The 23,010-nt window shown below is 36.0% G+C and overlaps 2 protein-coding genes across 2 annotated transcripts; one reads left to right on the forward strand and one right to left on the reverse strand.

The window, feature by feature from the left end:
- The first annotated feature begins 251 nt into the window (after positions 1-251).
- On the forward strand, positions 252-1,068 carry LOC107991586 (uncharacterized). Its single transcript, XM_017046730.1, has 3 exons — positions 252-461; positions 580-688; positions 914-1,068. Exons 1-3 carry the CDS (start codon positions 252-254, stop codon positions 1,066-1,068), a joined length of 474 nt encoding a protein of 157 aa, XP_016902219.1.
- Positions 1,069-8,987: 7,919 nt separating this feature from the next.
- LOC127148501 (protein TRANSPORT INHIBITOR RESPONSE 1-like) lies at positions 8,988-10,755 on the reverse strand. The gene is made up of 3 exons (XM_051082420.1): positions 10,652-10,755; positions 9,128-9,619; positions 8,988-9,027 (listed from the first exon to the last, which is right to left on the reverse strand). Exons 1-3 carry the CDS (start codon positions 10,705-10,707, stop codon positions 8,988-8,990), a joined length of 588 nt encoding a protein of 195 aa, XP_050938377.1. The 5' UTR covers positions 10,708-10,755.
- Between the last annotated feature and the right edge of the window lie 12,255 nt (positions 10,756-23,010).

The following is a 23,010-nucleotide window of genomic DNA, read 5'->3' on the forward strand; positions in this document are numbered from 1 at the left end:
CGAGATTAGATTTCAGTAAAGCCTTTCACTCTCAGATTGATTGTCAAATAGAGTGGTTGAACCAAAATTTTGAGGGTATGATGTGAGTTTGAGAGCTAGAGTTTTCAAGGAGTTAGGACTCCTATTTGCATTTGATGAAGTTCGCTTACAATAACAGCTATCAGGATACCATTGACATGACACCATTTGAAGCTATGTATAGTAAGTATTGTAGATCCCCTTTTTGTTAGGGTCAGGTTGGTAAATAGAAAATGTTAGGCCCTAAGCTAGTTCATACCACTAATGAAGCTACACAGAAGATTAGAGCCTGTATGTTGATAGCACAGAGCAGACAGAAGAGTTACGATGATGTACGACATAGGGATTTTGAGTTTGATATAGGGGACATGGTTTTTGTGAAGGTAACACCAATGAAGGGTGTTCTGAGATTTGAGAAGAGGGGAAGGTTGAGTCCCTTTTTGGTAGGGTCATTTGAGATACTTGAGCGGATTGACCCGTAGCTTACTATTTGGCTTTACCTCCATCATTTTCTGTAGTTCATGATGTATTTATTCCATGTCTCTATGCTGTATGTAGCAGATTCAACATATATTTGACTTTGAGCCATTGCAAACTAATGAGATTTTGAGTTATGAGGAGCAACAAGTTGAGATTTTGGCAATGGAAGTTAAGCTACTTTGTAGCAGAGGTATTGCACTAGTTAAAGTCCTTTGACGAAACCATAATGTTGAAGAGGCCACCTGGGAAAGAGAAGATGACGTTAGAGCCTAGTATCCCTAGCTGTTCGAGGATTAGAACTTTCGAGGACGAAAGTTTCTCAAAGGAGGGAAGATTGTAATGCGCCAAACATTAAGATAATTTTAAATTTAATTATCTTGGTTTAAGTTATTTATGTTGGAATTATTGGTGTTAGTTGAGATATTTTTGGAAATTGAGAAATTTCTTCGTCCACAAGAAGTGGCATCATCGTCTTCCTTCGTCCGCAAGGTTTCTATATTTTTCGTCAGATATTTTCTATCACGTGCAGTCGTAGTTGGAGATCCAGGCTTCGTTCAAGCATTCGTGTGAAGTCCCACCATTTTGCGTCACCGTTGCGATCCCTCAATTAATCAAGTGTTAATTCAAGCTGACCTTCTCATTTGTAAGATGCTATCTGCCTCTTAGCGAATCCAAGCCACCCAAGCCGTTTCCCATTCAGAGTCGTCCCTCTCTATTCTTGAGTTGCGTGAGCCATCTCTTACTTAGCCGAGCCGTCAACAATATTTTGTCCTCTTCCCACCTATTTTGAGCAAGTTTTGGTAAATCTTAGTTAGTTTTGGTTTTTTGATCAAGTGGTAATTCTTGGCTTAAAATAAATTAATATTAGATTTAAGTTGGATTATTTTTGCGTGAAGGTTTGTTTGGCTAAATTTTAATTGGGAGACTTGCGTTGTAGGATTTTCCTAATCAAGGTTGAATTGGAATTTAACCTCAACTTTGAGTAAGTTGATTTGAGGTGATTTTGGGTCAATAGCCAATTATTAAATTATTAATTTAGTTATTGTGTTCCCTTGCTGTTTAGGATTGGTTCATTGGAAACTTTGACTGTCAACTAAGAATTATTTGTTAGCTAATCTCTCAGGTAAGAGATTCTACTAATAGACCTCAAAAATAAAATTAAGAGCTTGCATGTATTTATTGTAATGCATGATGTAGCTAAGATGCATAATGTGTTGATGTTGAGGACATATATGAATTATTGATGTGAATGACTGATGTTGATGATTGCTATCGATGATTGATATGAATGATTGATATGTTATGATGCATGATATATTAATCACATGATAAGGATGCACAATGATTGATATTAATGCAATGTTATGATATGATATGCTACATAATGTGGTCAGGTGTTTTGTTAACTTTGTCTATTAGGGTCATACCTACATAGGTGTCCCTCGAGATCACTACCTTTTCACATATTTATGAATGTGTGAGTTCAAAGGGACCACCAGTCTTTCATGGCATATTTTATGAGTGGTCTGATGGGGTCACTTATAGCCCGATGTCTTAGGCGTTCCTTTAGGTTCACCAAAAGACCAGATGTGTTCCTATGGGATCACTAGATTGCGCATGTTCAGGAGCACGATAGTTTTGGATACTTCCTTGGGGCCCTAACGGGAAGTTTATAGAAACATAGCGAGACTAGTAGTGGGTCCCTTATTGAGTATATGTTTATATTCACTTTTTCTATGTTTAATTTTTCAGGCAGCGGTAGGGGTAGAGGAAAGCTGGCGAATGACAAGAAGTGACCACAACTTGCCATAGGGGAAAACTTTATGCTTCCGCTTCTATGTTTACAATATTTGAATTTTTAGTATTTTTCTTTGAATTTATCGAACTCATGATTCATTTCTATGTTATTTTTCTCTAGAAGTTTGGTAAGGCCCAAACTAGAATTAAATTTTCTAGTATTCATTTCTATTTTTCAAATTATGATTTATGAATGAGCATTTGAAACTATTTATTAAGAACTTTGGTTTTCTCTCTTTTATTTTAGGTACAAAAAACTTCGTTTATTTTAATAGTAATAACCTCAGCTTAGTATAAAAAGTTGGGTTGTTACAATTGGCATTAAAGTGAAACCTCTCCCAATAAGATGTGGTTTCGAGACGAACCAAGCAGAAGCTGGTGGACATATAACGCCCTAAGTTTAGGAGAGGGACATGAATGCACCAGTATCACATCTGAATGAGAGAGATCCTGAGGACATGAAAGTAAGGTTAAGAAAGACTTGAAAAAATTAAAAATTACTACCTATTCCAACAAGGTACACCTTCCTTTTCGGTGGCTTGTTCATAATAACTCCAAAATTAAGTGTGCTTAGCTTGGAGCAATTCTATGTTGGGTGATTTACTAGAAATTTTCCTAGGATGCATGTGAGTGAGGACAAAGCATGTTGAAAGGACAACATTCACTCTAATAAGCTTAAGACAAGTAAAGATGACATGTTGAGTATTGATTTTGTAAAGCATAATGAAGGTAAAGTTATGAGTTCCAAATTATGTTTTTATGTTGATGATTGTATGCTATGATTGTGAGTAAACCATTAGTTTTATTTCTATGAATGAGTTAGCTAATTATCTGCACATAATGAGTCAACATAACCATGGGTTGAGCGGAGCACATGGCGTAAAAGGCTAACCAATGTGGTTATGTTAGTGGCCTGAGCAACAAGAAATGAATAAGTGAAATCTTAAGAGATGCTGATGATGATGCGGTCATCATAGTAATCTATGCGTGGGAATGACTCATGTTCTTAATGGAAAGGAATGAATAGAGACTAATGTGTGTCTTGTGTGATTTTATGAAATGAGGTGTTGAAGCCTATTATGTTATGAAAATGAATTTGTTGGTTGAAATGTATTCCCCAAAAGATTTTCAAAAGTATCACTCAATAAGTATTTGACTTAAGTGCTAAGTTTTCCTCTCCATGAGTATCAAGTGTTGAGACTAGGTTAAGAAAGCAAGGTGAACAGGCAAGGCATTTAAAGTTTGGAAGCTGTTGAAAGAATTTAAGTTTATTTTATAGTTCTTGTATTAAGAAAGCAAGTAAAGTGTAAAATTGGAATGCATGGTTTTAAGTTAGTTAAGGAAGTGGTTTGATTATTAACTGTGTTATGAAGTTTGTTGTTTTTTCACTGCTTGTTGTGTTAAAGTTTAAGTTTAAGTATAGTGACTTAAGTGAGTGTTTTGGCGTTTCACTTGAGGCATCGAGGCTGCTTAATGTCGCATTGCACACTGCTTAGCGAGTTTCAAGGATGCATACGGGGCGGGCATGACAGGTTGTGGGGCCCTGATCTGGAGAAAGGAAGTCTTGTTGAAAAGGATCCTTACTGAAAAGTTATTTCGGATAAGTGCAAGTATGAGACATCTCATGAGAAAGGATGCGAAAAAAGAAAAGGCGACCGAAGAGAAATTCTTAAGTTTAAATTTTATCACGTGAAGGTAAGCTACGTAATAAGAATAACTAGCAAGGAAGAAGCTTGAGCTGGATACATGCGTTTAGCATAGTAAAACAGAGAGAAGTACCTACGCCCAAGGGAATGAGGTAAGGAAGTAGGTGTCCTATTGAGATGACTTCACCACTCGCTAAGGAAAGTAAATGTCTGTTGCTTCCTAAAAAGAGAAAAAAATAGTCAAGTAATTAAAAAGTTTAGCTTTCCAAAGAGATAAGGTTTGCGTCTCAAAGGAATGTCTAATATGGGCACTGGAAACACAGATTGAAAAATTACTCTAATTGCATCTATACTAATTTAGAGACTAACATGCATAAACTACCTCTAATTAAACGAAATTAGGGTCGATCGAATATGTACCTTCGAAGCCTTCCGATCCTTGCAATCTTCTTATGAACTTGAAGCCAAGACTACCACTGGAGTTGACTCGTTATTCTCTAACTTAGAACCAGGTTAGGAGACCAGTTAAGTGAAGGAATTAAGGGAGAGATAGATGGAAAAAATGAGGATTAATTTAGCGTTGAGACTTGAGAGAGAAAAATAGTTTTAGGTTTATTTTGTAATTCAAAATTACAAAATGGCAAAAAGAATCTTCAAATTGACAAGTACCTTTTAAATAGACTAATTACATGCAAAATTTCATGTAACTAGTTTCTTAAATCTCAACACCTAATAATCCACTAACCATTAGTTGAATTTAGTAGGCTAGGTGTTTACTGTTGGGTTTTATGTCCTAAAACTCTTAGATAGTAAATATAATATATTGACTGTTATTAATAAAGTGTTTTCTTTTTATAATTTCAGTAAGTGTTATTGATTATATTATTAGTTTAGTCTTAATAACCTAAATCCAATAAACTAACATCCTAAGCTATTTGATGAGTCTTGAACAGTATGTAGAGACATTAGGGTATTAATGTTCAAGATCAGCTTAAAGAGTCTATAGTATAGGGTTAAGGCTGGATACTCTATCCTAGTAACACTATGGATACGACTCACTTTATATTTGATACAAATGCATTGATCCAACGCGTTCACGTAGACGATATGCGAGTGAGGGTATCTTATGCAATGAGTTTGCATAAGATTGAATCACGAAATAATAATCACTAGATGTAACTCCGTTAACTAGTTGAGTTTCTATTTCATTAGGATGATATAGGTAGCTTAATCTTAATTCTGAGTGTATTATGAACTCCTGTTCGCGAGGGATTGTCCTTTGATTTGTATGGGTGAGAGTGGCCAGATTGCCGACTCAATATGCTTATCATTTTGGAGACAAGATCGAGTGGAGAGCTGGGAACTTAATCACATAAGATGAAATTCACTCCTTCCCGACTTTATGGTAAGTAGATAAGTGTTTCCTTAAATGGTGTCTCTGGGACTTGAACAAAGGGCCCTACCCTCTTTATGGTACGAGAGGGATTTCTGTTTAGTGGTTGGACCATAAACAGGTTGTTCATTAGAGGAGCACTGGTATTTAAGGATTAGAAGTAACCAAGGGGTAAAATGGTAATTTGACCTAAGTGGTGTTACGAACGCTTGTGAAGGACTAACTTACTAGTATTAGCCTATATTCGTAGATACATAAATATATCTATAGTGAGAAGAGTTCAGCTGTGAGTCTTTAGTAGAGTGTATACATAGTTAACGAATATTAATTAATGTAGTTAATGTGTTTAGGCAATTAATCTCACATTGTTCTAGCTTCTGATCTGTAGGTCTATAAAGTCCTCTTCTTAGCTCGTAAAGGGTAATGAGATTTAATTGTATGGGTTGTAATTTGAAATATTCAAATTTACTTTGAGAATTAATATAATATATGGTGATATATGATAATATAAAGTTTATATTTTAATTAACTTTTATTATATAAATTTAATTTTGGATATGATTCAAAATTAATTTATGAGACAATAAAATATTTGAATGAGTTCAAATATTAATTTAATGTGTATATAATACATATTAAAACTATAGATTATGACAAAAATTTATATATGAATATGATTAAAATTTAGATTAAATTAAATATAAGATATGTAATTTAGAAAGTAATTAATTGGAGAATTAATTAATAGTTTAGTTTAATTTGATTAAATTAAATTAATTAAATTAAATTAATTAAATTAAAACTATAGGTTATGCGAGAGATATTCATTTAAATATAATTTAAATGAAATATTAATTAAATACGATTTAATTAATTATTTAATTTAATATTAATATTAATTTATTAAATTAATAGGGAACGTTGGTAGTTTTCCCACCTTACCATTTTTTCTCTCAACTTTCCACTTCTTTCGTCTGAAGAAGAGGGAAGTTTCTATGTAACAAAATTGAAGAAGAGTTATGAGATTCGATATATGCTCCAATTCTCTCTGAAAGAAATACTTCTCTGAAAATTTCCTTCTCTAATTTTTTGGTTCTCACAAACCAAATAACCCAGAGAATAGGAACGTTTCCAAGTGGTGGTGTCTCCCAATTTAGAGTTTTGTAGATACAGAGACGTCAACGATCGTAAGTTATTCATTCTCTGTATTTTATTTCTTGAAAGCATGCTTAGCCATAATTAATAAATTAGTTTTTACCAATGTATTGGTATTTTTAGGTTTCAATTAAAATTGAATTATGGTTCTGTAATACTTCAGCTGTGCAAGGGCTTTCATCCATTCAATTACATCTCATGTAGCCACCTATCCTACTAAATTTTAGTGGGACTATCCAACAACATATTGAATTTTTCCACTAACTTTAGTTTAAGGGCAATATGGTTATTTGACCTTTCAAGTCAAAGTCAAAGTTAGACCTTTTCAAGTTAAAAGTCAACATTTTGACTTTTTACCATTTTACTCGTCTTGACTAATTTTGAACTCCCGAGCATGAATCCACATTCATTTTTTCAAAATTCAAATCACATTTGAATATAAAGCGCGTCAAAATTTGACTTTTTAAAGTCAAAAGTCAACGTCTTGACTTTTTACAATTTTGACCATTTTCATCAATTTCAAGCTTCCAAATATGAATCTGTATTCATATTCTTAATATCTAAATCACATTTAAACATAAAACTCTATAACTGATGACTTTATCACATATATTTGTCAATTTCTCTCTTTACCTAATTCAAACAATTTGAATTATTCCAACATATTGTTCTAAGTTAATTCCATATAAGCTAGCAGGGGAACCTAATGGACCTATAGATCATGGGCTCCAACGATCCGAGATTAACTGGCTAAACCCTTTTAAACCGAACTAATAAATATTCGTTACACTACAAGAAATCTGGCCTTTAATGTCACTTGGCGACCGACATCTTTGCGAGCGTTATTAAAGGGCTTTAATGTCGGTTGGGCTTCAATGTCGGTTTATAATCGACATTAAAGACATCTTTAATGTCGGTTATAAACCGACATTAAAGGCCTTCAATGTCGGTTATAAACCGACATCTTTGAAGGTGTTATTGAAGGCCTTTAATGTCGGTTCATCTTTAATGTCGGTGGATAACCGACATTAAATATGTCTTTAATGTCACTTATGATACATCTTTAATGTCATTTTTCCACCGACATTAAAGATGTCTTTAATTTTTTTTAACCGACATTATCTTTAATGTCGTTTTTTCAAATTTATTTTTATTAAATCATTGCATTATTGTCCATTTTGTATGACACCAAATAGTTAAAAATGAAATCTTTTACTTGTACATATACAAAATGAAATCTTAATAATGTGTACATTTATATACAACTTGGCTCCAAAGACAAAGAAATTATGAAGCTTAATTATTATACACTGATCATCCTTTGGGAAAAAAAAAGAAAAAAAAAGAATATATTGAGAGAGCAATAACTAAAACTGCAACTAATAGCAAACTAGAACGCTTCACAAATTCATCTTCAAGATCTTGTCACAAAGATGAGGGTCTGGCTAATTGTACTCACTTGCAACCATTTCTTATATTGTAGTCGTTTGTTTAGTGATAGCTCCCTGTAAAAGACATCAAGATGGTTGAATTGATAAGTAACAATGTTATGACCTAGTTATAATTGCAAGTCCTCGCAACCGAAACCTACGTAACTAAGTACCCATATCACAAACAAAACAAAAATGTAAAAAACAAAAACCAACTTATTTAAAAGAAAAAAAGGTCGTTCAAAGCAAGCAAACCACATATCACCAAGATTTTTTTAAAAAATCTTTAAAAGAAAAAACACCACACCAGGGCCAGCGGTATTTCCTCCTTGCCATAACCTGACTGAAAAATATGGCAACAAACTAAAAACAACAAATGAACTTTGTGAATAAATAATAAATATGGCATCCTGTTGGCTGTTACATGAAAATTTCCTACACCTACCTATTAGAACACAACTTCCAATCTACTACAATCCCAAAACATATAGGTAAAATCACTCGAGCAAAACAAAAAATTACCGCTGAATGAACGTTGCTAGATCGAAGAACTAGTGAACTTGCAAACATTATAGAGCTCAATCAACAAACATTATAGAACTCAATCAAGGAACAGTACAAAACTCTTATTACGGATATATGGTCTAATACTAATAGATTCCAAGAAGGGCTAGCTAGATCTAAATTTTGTTATAATTGCAAATTCTTTTGCATTGAGTTGATTACTTTATTTGTAACTATCCCTACATCAAAATAGATTCATCCAACCAACTGCAATCTAATAAAATAGCAAACAAACTTAACTTGAACAAGATAGCAAGATAGAAATCTGACATTATAACAATGTTGATATTGATATCAAGTAAAAAGATGGCATTCCCAATAAATACTATCGCGTTTGGAAGTATGACTATGACAGAGACAGGTAGACTAATACATCACAATGGGAAGTAAAAATATGACCACATACAAGCAAACATATGCAAAAGTTAAAAATAAATACATGTCCACTGATCAATGAATGACCAACACAGGGAGTTATCTGCAACAGCTTCAAGGCCAGAATCCTCAATGAAGTCCAGCAGCTGCATTTACGATACATCTTGAACTAAGACCATGGTATAGATTGAAGATAAAAATGGACACCAGCCCAAAGGGAAATGCATCATTAACAAGAGAAAAAAAGAAGAATAAAGAATAAGAAATACCCAAAGCTTCTGTAAATTATGACATTGACTGATAAGCTTTGTAAGATCGTCACATGAATTGTAGCATAGCTTAAGTTTAAGGATGTTAGCCGAGAGCATGTTGGATAAACGAAAGGAAGGTATGCAGGGACAACATCCCAAAATCCTGACAGACTCTTCAATTCTGTGCAGCTTGTAAATGCCCCAGTTAAGCTCGAAAAAACTTCAGATCTCAAGTCAGCCATATAGCATCCAGCACCAAACTCAACCAGCTGAGGGGCACGACGAAGTAGGTTGGCATGCCTATCAAGGGGAACTGGACGATTGAGATGCAGTGTCCTTAAGTTTGGACACCTGTCCACTAGACGCTTCAGTGCTGATACACTCACCTCAGACCCCAAACAAGCAATATTGAGAGATACCAATGACGTATATGTATCAGGAAAATGGCTGAGCCAATGCCCATTCAGATCTTCCACATCACTCCCTCGTAAGTCCAATACTTTCAAATTCCTGGTTCAGTCAACAGTTAGCCGTGTAAAAACAATGATACTTTAAAAGCTTAAAGAAAACCACATTTACATAAAAGCAGGACCCACCCCTTCAACGATGAAAAGAACATGGAAAATAAACCAAAAAACTTATCCAAGGTGCCACCTTTCTCAACCACTTTGCAACAACAGGAATAAATTGAAGAACTTTCCAGTGTAAACATTGACCATTGTCAAAATATATCACTTCACAGATAGCAGTCTCTTAAGAATCAAGGAACGTCTAAACCACAATAATAGATGTGATTCTGATTTTCAAATTCTACATAAATTAAGCTCAAAGATTCATTAAAACGATTGTAAACAGACAATGCAGCCAAATTCGAGACTTCAGCACATAGAAACCAACTAAACTATCAAATTATTAGACTCAAATCTTCAAGAATAGAAAAATCGAAAGTCCAAAGTAGAATTTAAGTTCAAGGATGCCAAAAGAAAACTTGTTCAGATTTATAACACTGATAACCATAACTGGATACCAAAATCATATAGGGTCATGAAGTGGTAAAAAGAACGGAGAAGTGAACCAGATTAATGGTTCCAAAACAGGAAGAAAGCAACAAATTTTCCTCCAAAACCCCACCCCAACTCGATCCCCATAAAAATGGAAAGAACGAAAAGGTAAAACGACTAAATCTACTCGTTGAAGCCATCCCAGGCCTACTACGAATAGAAAAACCCATCATTCCCAGTGAGCTTAACTTGAGCTCAGCTCATTCCAACGATAGTAGTTCATCTCACCGAAAATGACATCAGAAAAAACACTTTTCTTAATGACAAGTGAAATTGAGCCAAAACATGAGAGAATGCAAACAAGAGAAAACCTGAAATACAAAAACAAACAACAAACAACAAAGGATTCAACTGACTCAAAACTTCAAGCTCTTTCTCATTCACAATGTTCACTTCAACATCCTTTAACAAGTTGCTTAACGAACGAAAAAACCCTTAAACCCAAATAAAATAAAAACAAGCAAACCCGAAATCCACAAACCTGCAATTAGCAGCAATGGCCGCAAGCCCATCAGTACTGAACCCTTCACAAGTCATCAACACAAGAACCTTAAAATTCTTAAAAGACTTGGAAATGAATGACCAGCATAGGGAGTTAGCTTTTCAGGAGGTGATTCCGGAGACTGGGTCTTAGCCTCAAGTTTTGTCCAAGCCCAGCTTCTCAGATCCAAAACCTACATATGAGTCCAAGAGTTTAAAAAAAAAGAACTTTATCCTTTCATTTGTAAAATCTTTAAAAAAATTGAAAAGCAAAAAGAAAAGAAAATTGAAAGATTGTTGTGAGAAGAAATAATAGCTATAAACTTAAGAAGAAATACAGATGCCTCTTAACTATGTTCAAATTTAGAGTAAAACCAGAACTTGAGTGCAAGTGAAGTATAGTAATTTAAAAGGGGAAGATTTTTCAACATTTTAAATGTAATCCAAATATGATATCTTTGAGAAAGCTGACATACTAGGATGAAACTTCTTACAATAGGATGTCCTAGAAGCTCTCCAATGTTGTAGATGTTGTCTCCCACAAATGCAAAAAGAGATAAATCAAATGCCAAATCCTATAGACACAACATACAATAATTTTTACAATTGAAAAAAATAAACAAGAACCAAGTATTGATAGAGGATAAGTTGTAGATGTTTATCTCCCAAAAAGTGAAAAAAGAGACAAATCAAATGCCAAATCCTACAGGCACCACAAATGGACAATGATTTTGATAATGAAAAAAGAACTTGAACCAAGTACGGATACAAGATAAAGACATGTAGATAAAGCATGACATTATAGTGAAACTCAACCAAAAATTAAAGTATACAAAGGCTCACCAAATAAAACTTCTAATAGCTTGCTCAAACTAATTTAAACTATTTCACTAATCTCCCAAAACCCAACTCACCCTAGCCCACATTAATCCGTTCAATTTGTTCGCTCATACTACAAATATAAAGAGGGGAAAAAGTCTACTGTACTTCACATTTCAACTACTTTAAATCCAAGAGTTAAATACAAAATCCAGTTAGCTAAAACAACCCCTTCAGCAAAAACCCCCAAAGTTTCAAACCCTACAAAGTAAATAAAACTAAAAGGAGAGACAAATGTGAAATAAAAAACTTCACCACCTAACTGATGAAAAACATAAAGCTTTAAAGATTAATAACATGAGTAACACACTCAATCAGTGACAAAAAAAGAAAAAGAAAAAAAGAAACATAGTAAGTAAAACTTGGGAGATTGTGGCTCTAAACATAGTGTTCACAAAACTAATTAATTTTAAATAGAAATTAGCATTGAATCCTACACTAGTATACAATTTCTAATGATAGTTGTAAGAAACCTCTAAAAGCAATATAGATCACCATAAATCATATGTTCATAATAGTTTTTGTACTTATAAACAAATGGTACAGATTCAAACTAAAAGAATGCAAATCAATGATATCAATCCATTTCCATGTAAAATGTTTATTAACTTGCTGAACTAAATTGATATATCATTGAGACATTCTTTCAAACACCTTCTGCAACAATTTGAGCTTCACTTTAAGCTCTTCTTTCTCCATGTTTAACCTTTAGAAATATTATCCAAGAAATAGTATAAGATTCACACACACAAAAAAACATGTAAAACATGCAAAGTAAAAATGTAGCAGTAAAAAAAACAACTTGACTGCTACAACTTCTTAACACTACTCAATGAAGTAACACTACTACTATGGCCCAAGTGAGCAAGCTCTTGCCGCAAGATTCCATGTGTAGCAGCAAGCCTCTGATTCTCAGTGGCAAGTTTCTGTTTCTTAATGGTAAAAATGTCATAAGAATATTATATGATTTTAGAAGTAAAGATTTTGAAATATAGCTACCAATTTTACCAAAAATAAATAAAATAAATAAAATAAAATTATATTTAATAATAAACATATAGATCCATAAATCTTACAGCAAAGCCGATCATGGCAACACGACCGACGAAGAGTTCATTTTGCTTAGTAAAACCAATGCCACCAAAAGTCCCAAAAATTTCATCTTCAACCCTCTGCTTTGGCTTCTCAACCTAAAACAATATCAAAATCCATCGATTCTAATTCCATTTTATTGATTAAAAATAATAATAATAACAATAAAAAGTAAATTGATTACCCTTTTTAGTGGGGCTTTAGTTCTGGATTTAAACACAGCAAGAGTGCTGAAACCACACGCCGTAAAAGAAACAGAGTGCTTTGGCAGATGATTGAAAATGTGAATTTTCACATGAACTTATCCCCTGGAACTCTAATGAATTAAATAAAAAAATACAAGTTTCTTCTTAATAGCCACCATAATTTTCCTACTTTGACGGTTTAGTTTCACTCAAGAATCAACTAAAGTTAAGCATATTGTTCGTTTCTTTCTATTCAAAATAGAGAAATGAGGTTTGAATTAATTAACTGAGATAGAAAAAATACCTGTTTTGGAGAATCAAAATCGAGATCTTAACGACGAGGAACAAAGAGATTTGGGTGAGGTGGCGGGCGGTGATGAGATGAAACAGCAGATAAGATGAAAAATCAAACGAAGGCGCAACGGTGGACGACTCGACGGCGATGGTTTGACCCTTAACCTTAAAGTGAGATTGGGAAGAGAGGGAAGAAAGGCGTGAGAGAGTAAAATGAGAGATGAGAAGAAATCGTGAGATGTGAGAAGTAAATGAGGTTTAATGTCCACTTAATTTTACAAAAAAAAAAAATTAACCATAGCTTTAATGTTGGTTTTAAACCGACATTAAAGCTCCCTCTTTGATGTTGGTTTAAAACCGACATTAAACATCCGCGTTTTAAAAAGCGACATTAAAGATACGTTTTCATTTTTTCCAACCAACATTAAAGGCCATGTTTCTTCTAGTGTTAACTAACAGATCATTCCACTAAAGTCCCGTAGTTGCACTCCCCTCACTATAGATATATTTTTGTCTATCTGATATAACCATGATCAGTAAATTAATCATTCACAGGTTGTTGGTAATCTCGACTAGGCCATAATACCGTTTTACCCTTGAGATTACATCTTGTTCCTTAAGTGCCACCGATCCACTATTGAACAATTGGTTTTAGATCCAATCTATAAATCAAATCTCCCTTGGGCCAATGAGAGGGTCGGGCCCCTTGTTCAAGACTTGGATTCAGTCCTTAAGATAACAACCTATCTACTAACCTTAAAACGGGTATGAGTGAATTCTGTCTTGCACCCTTTGTCTTTGGCCATTCACTCGGTCTAAGAATAATTCTTTTTAAACAGAAGTTCATAGGTAGCTCAGGATTAAGATTAAGTTACCTAGGTCATAAAAAATTAAAATAGTTAGTTTTATACAATCAACAGTGTTATAACTTAAAAGTGAATATTTCTTGGTTCCAGTCTTATGTAAACTCTTTACATAGGATACCCCCATTTCAATATCACTACATGAATGATTTAGGACCACATCGTTTGTACTAACTACAAAGGACGTCGTATCCATAGTATTCCTAAAATAAGGCTCCCAACTTTATTCATACACTATAGACCACTTGAGCTATATACTCGAACTTGATCCACGTTTATGTCTCTACATAAAGTTTAAGTCTACACTAGATAGCCTCGGTATGGTATGATCTATTACAAGACGCTGGTGGAAATCCTAGGTAACTTGCATGATGTTGTGATGAGACATTGATAGAATGTGAGTCTCAGGTCTAAGAAAGATTGAATGTGACGAGGAACTGGTAGAAATCCTAGGTAACTCGCGTGATGTTGGTTGAGTGTGAATCCTAGGTCTAGGTGAGGAGAGAATCTAAGGTCTCAGAGATGAGCATGATTTGCGAGTTGATCTAAGCTTGCGGTGCTGTGGTGCTTATTGTACTGATGGTTGAATTGTTTGTGGCTTGATCCAATGAGATTTATATGTTACGGTCTGACCTTATTATTGTTGATTCTGCTATGTTTTCCCCAAAAAGGTTTTCTCAAACTCATCACTCACTAAGTCCGTTTGACTTACATTTTAAGTTTTTTCCTCTTCAGATTGTCGGGCATTGAAGCCAAGCGAAGGATGGATATCAGGTATTGTAGCCTAGTTAAGGAGGTAAGGCAGAGTTTCTCTATAGCCTTATGCGGCATGATAGCTGCATCATCTTATCTCGCATCTAAGGAGCCGGTTGGAAAGTGCATTGCTCCTTAGCGTAAATGACTTAATTTAGAAGGAAGCCGAGTGAAACACCTAGGTTGGTGCGACCAAACCTGGGAAGCAAGAGAGCTAAAGAGCTGAGTTAGGAAAAGGAATCCCTAAACGCTATTCGCAAAGTTGGGAGGTTGGGCGATCGAGGTAAGTGATACCTTTACACCTCTAGGTACCCCACCACAAGGAGTAATGTTTAGCGATGAAGAAAGAGAATGAGCCTTATAATCCTAACCACCTTGGCGCGAAGAGAAAGGCCTTGGTGGAAGAAGAAAGACAGTGCGAAGATCATACTTGGTTTTATTTTATGCGAAGCAAAGTTTAAGAGTTGTATTTGTAATTTATGAACTTTGTAAAAGTGTTAAGTTAATAAAGAGAGGAGTTTTAATTTATTAATATATTGTGTTTATCCTTATGCTTATTGCTAACAAGTAGTTGAGCTTAAGTGATAAGAGCTAGGTGTCGAAGCTAAGTTGAACAGTTATTTTTTGCAACAAAGAGTTTTGAAAGTCTCTAAGGCTCAAGGAAGGAGCTTTGTGAAAAGACCAGTGAAAGAGTCGCTCCACTTACTAGACGTTCATGCGTTATCTCACGGAGATATGATGGATTTCTAGGCGGCACGCCTCCATCTGATTTTATGGAGTGACATTTGGGGTGGGGCATGACACAGGTACTAAGGTAGCTATTACTGATGTTGGCTTTAATTATGTTCAAACTATGAATGGCTCATTGCTTCTTAAGAATGTTCTTGAAGTGCCCCTAATGAAAAAAACAATTGCTTAGCGTATCTAAACTTACTTAAGATAATGATGTGACTGTTGAGTTTCATAATATGTTTTGTTATGTAAAGGAGGAAATCCAAGGAACTGTGCCTAGTAGATCAGCTTGAATATGGTTTGTACCGATTGGAGGATGTAAATGATGCCTCAGTTTGCGTAAATAAAGAAGCTCAAAATCAAGTCTACACGTCATAACATTTGTCGTGAAGACTTCAAGCCGAAAGTGAAAGGATAATTGTTTTGTTGCTTTTGTCATAACTCTTGCTTTCTTGTATACATGGATCTATTCCTTAAGGTCTAAAAGTGAAGTTTTTACAACCTTCAAATAGCTCATAACACTAGTTGAAAATAAATAAGAAAGTGAGGTGATACATTGAAGGTGAGTTCAAGCCTCTTCTGCCATATGCCAAGGACCATAGTATAGAGATACAGTCGTCTTGTCCCTACACATCAATTCAGAATGGTCAAATTGAATGAAAGCATCATCATGTAGTTGAAAAAGGCCTTGCACTTCTTGCCTAAGCGAGGATATAATGCCTTGACCTATTGGTGGGAAGCCTTCCACACAGTATTATATCTCATCAATAGGATGCCAACTCTTATTCTCAAAGGTACCTCACCCTATTTTCTTATAAATGATAGACACCCAAATTAAAAAGACCTGTGTGTTCGGTACTGCTTGTTATTTGTGTCTACGTCCAAACAAACAGTAGAAATTTACATTTCACACTAAAATGTTAGTGTTCCATGGGTATAGCTTGTATCATAAGGGGTACTAGTGCTTGAGTAAATAGGGCAAATTTTTTATCTCTCGTCATGTCTACTTTAATCAGGATAACTTTGCCTACACAGAATTATTCCCAATAAAAGATAGAGAGCGTCTCAATGCCTTCAAAATCTGTCTCCTCTTGGCTTCTCATGCCCATTAATGTCCCTACTACCATCTCCACCTCCACAAACAACCTACCTAACTCTCCATCCTCCTCACCACTGTCTTCAATTACTACCTTCATATACACCTATTGGTTTCCCCTCATCTCCTTTCTCTCCTCAAACTTCCCTTCCCTCTAACTCATCCACTTCACATATTTCATTTTATTCTCCTCCTAATCACAAACACACTACTGTCTTGCCTCCCCTGTTCACTAACACCCACACCATGACTACCAATGCCAAATCTAGCACTTTCAAGCCTAAACACCCCTTCATTGGTTTAGCCACTGCCCACCTCCAAATAGATTGGTCCTGTATTGAGCCAAATACCTTTTCTACGGCAATTACATGTCCCACTTGCCATAAAGCTATGGACGAAGAATTTCAAGCCCTTCAACGCACTCACACTTGGAAATTGGTCCCTTTGAGTCTTCCTAACACCTAGTGGGAACTAAATGGATCTATAAAATAAAAAGGAATGCTCATGGCTAGGTTCAACATTATAAGGGTTGTTTGGTGGCTAAAGGTTATCTTAAAAAACCAGGCCTCGACTATGGTGAAATCTTTAGTTCGATGATCAAGCCTTCATCCATCTAGTTATTCTCACCTTGGTTGTCACATGGAAGTGGTCCTTGAAGCAACTTGTTGTAAGTAATACTTTCCTTCATGACACATTCTTCAAAGATGTCTTTATGGCTCAACCTTAAGGGTATGTTGATCCACATCATCCTCACTATGTTTGCAAACTAAATAACGCATTATATGGTTTTAAACAAGCACCTCGTGCATGGTATGATGCCCTTTGCTCCGCCCTCCTTAACTGAAACTTTCAACCTGCCCCAAGTTGATATGTTTTTATTTATATATCACTCTGATCGTGGAACCATTTTTCCATAGATTTATGTGGACGATCAAGTTCTCACTACTTTGAATTCTTCTTTTATGAATGTTGTCACCACTAACTTACAATCCTTATTTGCTTTGAAGAACCTTGGACAGCTTCACAATTTTCTTCGTATACAGGTTCATCAAACACCCTTTGGTTTTATCCTTTCTCCATCTAAGTATGTTTAAGATCTTCACACACGACTTCACCTTTAGCACCTTAAGCTTGTGGCAGCTAATAACTTGTAGAAATACAAGTTATTGTAGCTTTTTAGGTAAAATAATCGAAGCAAAATGCGAGATAAAGGATCAAAACGTGTAACTTTTACTGTAAATTTATAATATTAAGAGAATGCACCTTACATAAGTCATAATGCCTGATTAACTGTGCTTTTAGGTGTTTTCACACGCTGGGCAGCAAAAAGAAGAAATGAAGTGAATTGCAAGAATCTCGTGCGAGAACTCAAAAAGAAGAAGCTGCCGGAAAAGTGGTAAGATGAGATGCCAGTACATCATTACGCTAGATGATTCACTAGAAAACAAGAGTGGTAGTTGGAGCTGATGTAACAAGAAACGGGTACTTTCTACGTTGACATTTGTAGGCAAGGACAAATATGCAACATAGCAAGGACAAACGTGCAACATAGTGCAATTAATTTCCTACCTGAAGTATGCCTATAAAAGACAAACTCCACCATGAACATATATACAGAGGAGGCCATCCCTTAAAGAAGCCGGTGAAATGATGAGTTTTATAATCCTTCACCATATGTAGTAGTATTCCTTCTTCCACATCTTCTATGATGCCCAAATCCAAAATAAAGAGTCATGTTGAAGAAGAGAGGCACCAGGGAGTGGGATGATCCTTCTAAAATGAAAGGAATGAGTATTCTAAAGATAAAGTTCAAAGGAAATGAAGGAAGTCATGTTTAAGAGAAGGCGATGAAGGGAGAGTTGTCACGACAAAGGAGTTCTATGGTAAGAAGAGTTGGGCGATCTGGTGAAGTAACACAAAGCAAAGTAAAAAAAAAGAAGTGGGTAATTGTGGTCTGTCGCGAGAAAGAAAAGGCAAGGAAGAAGGCAGGAAAAAGAGTTTAGTTTTTCAAGAAAGAAAAGGCGAGAAAGAGTTTAGCTTCTCGAGAAGATAAGATTAGCGTCTCGAGGAAATGTCTAATCTTGAGTTGACTGTTGGCTTATGTATCGAACTTAGATTTGACTGCATGGTGTGACAAGATGGTAAAGCGATAGGTGTAAAGTTGTAATTCAAAACTAACAGGTAAAGAAAGTAATCGATCCAAAGGTGTAACGCTCCAATAAATTTAGATTTTTTTCTTCATTTTATTATCTTAAGCGTGGTTATGGAAATTTTGAATTCTTTTGAGGAAACTTTACTAGTGATACTTTGATTTGCTAAATTAATTAAGTTGAGGACTTAATTATTTTATTTGGGTGATAAAACATTTGTTTTTAAATAAATAGGCTTGGTTGGTTGGTTGAGGAGAGAGGTGTGATGATTTAATTGAGAAAAGAAAGAAAAATTAAGTAAAAGGAGAGAAAAGGGGAAGTTTGGTGAGATTTGGAGGAGGAGAGAGAATGTGGGGTTAATTGGTGTTTAAATGGGGCCTAGGGACCCGTGCACCATAAAAAAAAACCCATCATCTTCTTCAAAAAAAGGGAGGAAAAGGGAAGCTAACCCTAAAAATCACCGCGCCGCCGCCCCTGCCGCCGACCGCAGCCGCCGCGTCGCCGAAGTTTCTCCACCAACCGTCGCGTCCGAGTCGAGGGTTGGGAAGCCGCGCAGCCCAGCCACTCGCCGCACTCTCCAGCCGCCGCCTTCGCGGATCGAAAGCCGACTCGCGTCTTGCTAGCCGAAATCCCCCGCCTGCAAGCCATCGCCGAGCACCGCAAAAGCCCAGCCGTCGAAGCCACCGTTCGATTCCCGGAATCGCGACCTGTGCGCCCGTGCCTCCATCATCGTGTGTGGACGACCCGACCCGCGACGCGAGACACCCTTCTCCACACCGAACCGCACGCACGTCGCACCTTCATCACTAGCCGAGCCGCACGCAAGCGTGAGCTGCACGCCCGCGTGAGCCGCACGCCCGCGTGAGTCGCACCTTCTGCCCAAGCCGAGCCGACGCCTTCTTCAAGTCGAGCCGATCCTTGCTTGTCCAGCCGAGCCGCCAAGCCCTTTTGAGCCACCTAATTTTTTGTCCTTTCCCCAAGTGTTAGTGGTAAGTTTTTGGTAAGTTGGTTGGGTTTTTTAGCATATCCAACCAAGAATAATTTTGGTTTTAAATAATTTAATTTTGGATTAAATGAAATTATTTTTCTGAAAGGGCCGGTTGGACCATTTGGAGTTGGAGCGGGGGATTTCTCGACTTAAATCGAACTATTGCAACCTTGATCTTGGGTAAGTTGCTTCGAACGACTCTTGGACTTCTTTTCCACGAAGGATAGGTTATTAATTGTTGTTCCTAACCATTTAGGGTCTCGCTGCTCGAAAAGCACACTTTTCTTGCTGTTAGGACTCGTCGAGCAAATCTCCAGGTAAGAGATTTCTACTACTAGCTCTATGACTAGAACCATGAGACCGCATACACCTCCAGTTATGCATGTTAAGGACTAGACTGTATAACACATGTAAATTAATGAGAGCATGATGTGACTGATGATGTGGTTTTATATGATGGCATGGTAATGTGATGACGTGGCTTATTGTGACTGTATGTTGGATATTGTGATGAGATGTGAGATGATGATTAGACTGATATGATTACATGATGATGTTATGTATATGTATGCTATGGTTAGGGTACCTGTTAGCTTAGCCTATTAGAGTCGTACCTGCATGGGTGTCCTTCGGGATCACCACCTATTTAGGACTGCGTAGTCCGACGGGACGCCAATCTAGCATGGATATAGATATGATTCGAGTGATTCGATGGGATTCTCGCAGCCCGATTGTCTTAGTGCTTCCCCTGGGTTCACTACAGACCAGTATGTCCTAGGTGCTCCCCCGGGACACCGAAGACCAGATTTTCGTTCCTACGGGAGCTTATGTTGCACGTGTTCGGAAACGTGCCAGAGATTGGGTACCATTTTCAAGACTCTAATAGGAAGTTAACAAGCACCTAGTGGGACTAGTAGTGGGTCCCTTACTGAGTATTTTATACTCACTCTCTCCATGTCATGTTTTTCAGGTAGAGGCCGAGGTAGGGGCAAGGGCAAGCTGGCGAGCGACCAGAAGTGACCATGGCGAGCCATAGGGATTTCTGCTTCCGCTTACACCTCGTTTTAAACATTTAGTACTTGAGTTTTATTTTCTTCTTTATTTACTATTTCATTTCTTTAAAAGTAGATAGGGCTCGAGTAGGATTTTAATATTTATTTATATTTCGCACATTACCCTGATTTGATTTTATAAATAAAATTCTGAGGTTTTATTCGTTTTAACTAAACTTTATGACTTAAATCATGTTATTTACATTTAGTAATGACTTCGGCTCAGTATAAGGAGTTGGGTCGTTACAAAAGGATTAGTATAAATTGGGGTGAAGGCCCTAAGACAAGTGCTGTTATTTGGAGGTTTTGTCAAGCGGGTGCAAGGAGTTGAGTTATTGCTGAGGAAGTACTAGACGAAGAGAGTTCGAGGAAGAAGAGGATCAGAGATCCGTGTGAGTGATTTTTCTAAAAGAAAGAAATGTTTTGAAAGAATTCTCTCCGAATCTTATGTTGCATTTATGTTTAATGCGTTGTGTGTGTTATTGTTGATGTTGATGTTTATTGAAAAGAAAGTTTTGAACTAATGTTTATTGAAATGATGATTTCTAAAGAATGTATGAGACTTGATAAAGCTTGAAATGAGATGATCATTGTACCTTATGCGATGTAATGCCTCATACTTATTTAGTACTTTGGTGTGGAATGTCTTGTCTTTGCTATGTGATATGGGATAAGATGCTCTATTCTTAATGTGTGATTTGAAATATAATGCCTTATTCATGTTGTATGGTCTTGAATAGGATACCTCATACTTGCTGCGTGATCTGGTATACAATGCCCTTTGCTTGATGTGCGATCTAGCATAGGAAGACGTGTTACCGATAATGGAATTGATGAAACTCGCTAAATGTGTTGAGATTACTCCGCATAGCTGGAACAAACCAAAAGAGTATGGTAAACGCTTGAGGTGAGGAAAGGGTACAAAGATATAATTGAATATGCAAAATGATTCTATGAGATGATCATGATTCTGCGAGATGATCATACAATGTGATATGAATTATGACAAATGATCATTTATAAAATCATTCACAAAATACTTGTGTCTTATCTTGTGCCTTGTAAGAAAATAAATGTAATTGTAAAGTATTTGATCCAGTAATAAAAGTAGAGTTGTGTTTTCTATTTTCTACTGTGTTGGATTTGTGTATCTCTGTTGTGCTTATTGCTTATTAGTTAAAGAGTTGAAGTGTTGAAGGCTATACGATTAAGCTAAGTTGGTTGTTTAAGTGTTTTTCATTGCATTGAGTTGTAAAGATCTCCTGAGTTCAAATTTGGAACTCTATGTGGGAGATTGGTTTGAGAAGTTCCGCTTACTAGGTGTTTAATAACTTGTTATCTCATGGAGAAGTACGCATTGGGTGTCTAGGCAACACGTCTCCTTCTCTGTATGAAATGACTAATGAGGCGGGGTGTGACATCTTCTCTGATCAAAATCTGAGTGAGAGCTTAAAGAAAGATTGGAAAGAGAGAAGCTCACCCACCATTCCCCTAACTTGTAAAAGAGCCAAGGAATGCAAACCAATGCATTTTGCGGCTCAGAACATCTGATTTACTTTCCATTTCTATATTTTGTAATATGTTGTATGAATACTCTTATGCTTATGGCTGAAAGACCTACATTACATACACAATGCATATGTTTATCCATTCTCTTTGTCTCATTTCTTTATTATTCATCTTATTGAAGTGTTATAAGTAGTTTAAGTATGTGTTATATGTTTGATAAGGGTTCTTTAAGTGTAAGATTCATCGTGTTTAGCTAGAGATTAACTCATCGCTTGGCCAACGCTCGTAAATCAACTTTTCGAGAGAGTAAGTAGCAAAAACCTAGCTAAACATACACAAAAGGGAGCTTGGAAACAAACTTCATTCTGGCATTTTGCCTCCAATCATTTGTGTCCTGAAAGGAGAACAAATATGGTGTTTAGGTGTCGAGAGGTTGATGACCTTAAATAGAGAGGTAAATGTGAAGCTTATAACTAAGGAATTTTAGATATATATCGCTTGATTTATCTTTACCATTTGTATCTCGAAAGGAGAATAAGTGTGGTGTTTAGGCGCCGAGATGTTGCTTGCCTTAAATATAAGATGGTTAAATGATCTAAATCGCATCTAGCATTTAAAATGCCTATAATGCATAGACTTTCCTCCATCTTTCTTAATTCAAGTTAGTTAACTTTCCATAATCATCCCACAATCATACCCCTCTATAGAATCCTTTGTGTAAATACTTAGATCAATATACTTTTACATTTATATTGTATAGAATTTAT

This window comes from Cucumis melo, chromosome 1 (assembly GCF_025177605.1).
Source record: "Cucumis melo cultivar AY chromosome 1, USDA_Cmelo_AY_1.0, whole genome shotgun sequence".
In the NCBI taxonomy this organism is placed as follows: Eukaryota; Viridiplantae; Streptophyta; class Magnoliopsida; order Cucurbitales; family Cucurbitaceae; genus Cucumis; species Cucumis melo.

What these genes read in the sequence shown, in the direction of transcription:
- LOC107991586 (XM_017046730.1), top strand. Translation starts at nt 252, where the DNA reads ATGTTAGGCCCTAAGCTAGTTCATACCACTAATGAAGCTACACAGAAG. An exon ending in GAAGGTTGAGTCCCTTTTTG is followed by an intron (nt 462 to 579) that starts GTAGGGTCATTT and finishes TGTATGTAGCAG; the next exon opens with ATTCAACATATATTTGACTT. An exon ending in TAAGCTACTTTGTAGCAGAG is followed by an intron (nt 689 to 913) that starts GTATTGCACTAG and finishes TATTGGTGTTAG; the next exon opens with TTGAGATATTTTTGGAAATT.
- LOC127148501 (XM_051082420.1), bottom strand. Translation starts at nt 10,707, where the DNA reads ATGACTTGTGAAGGGTTCAGTACTGATGGGCTTGCGGCCATTGCTGCT. An exon ending in GCCATTGCTGCTAATTGCAG is followed by an intron (nt 9,620 to 10,651) that starts GTTTGTGGATTT and finishes TGACTGAACCAG; the next exon opens with GAATTTGAAAGTATTGGACT. An exon ending in ATAATTTACAGAAGCTTTGG is followed by an intron (nt 9,028 to 9,127) that starts GTATTTCTTATT and finishes CCATGGTCTTAG; the next exon opens with TTCAAGATGTATCGTAAATG.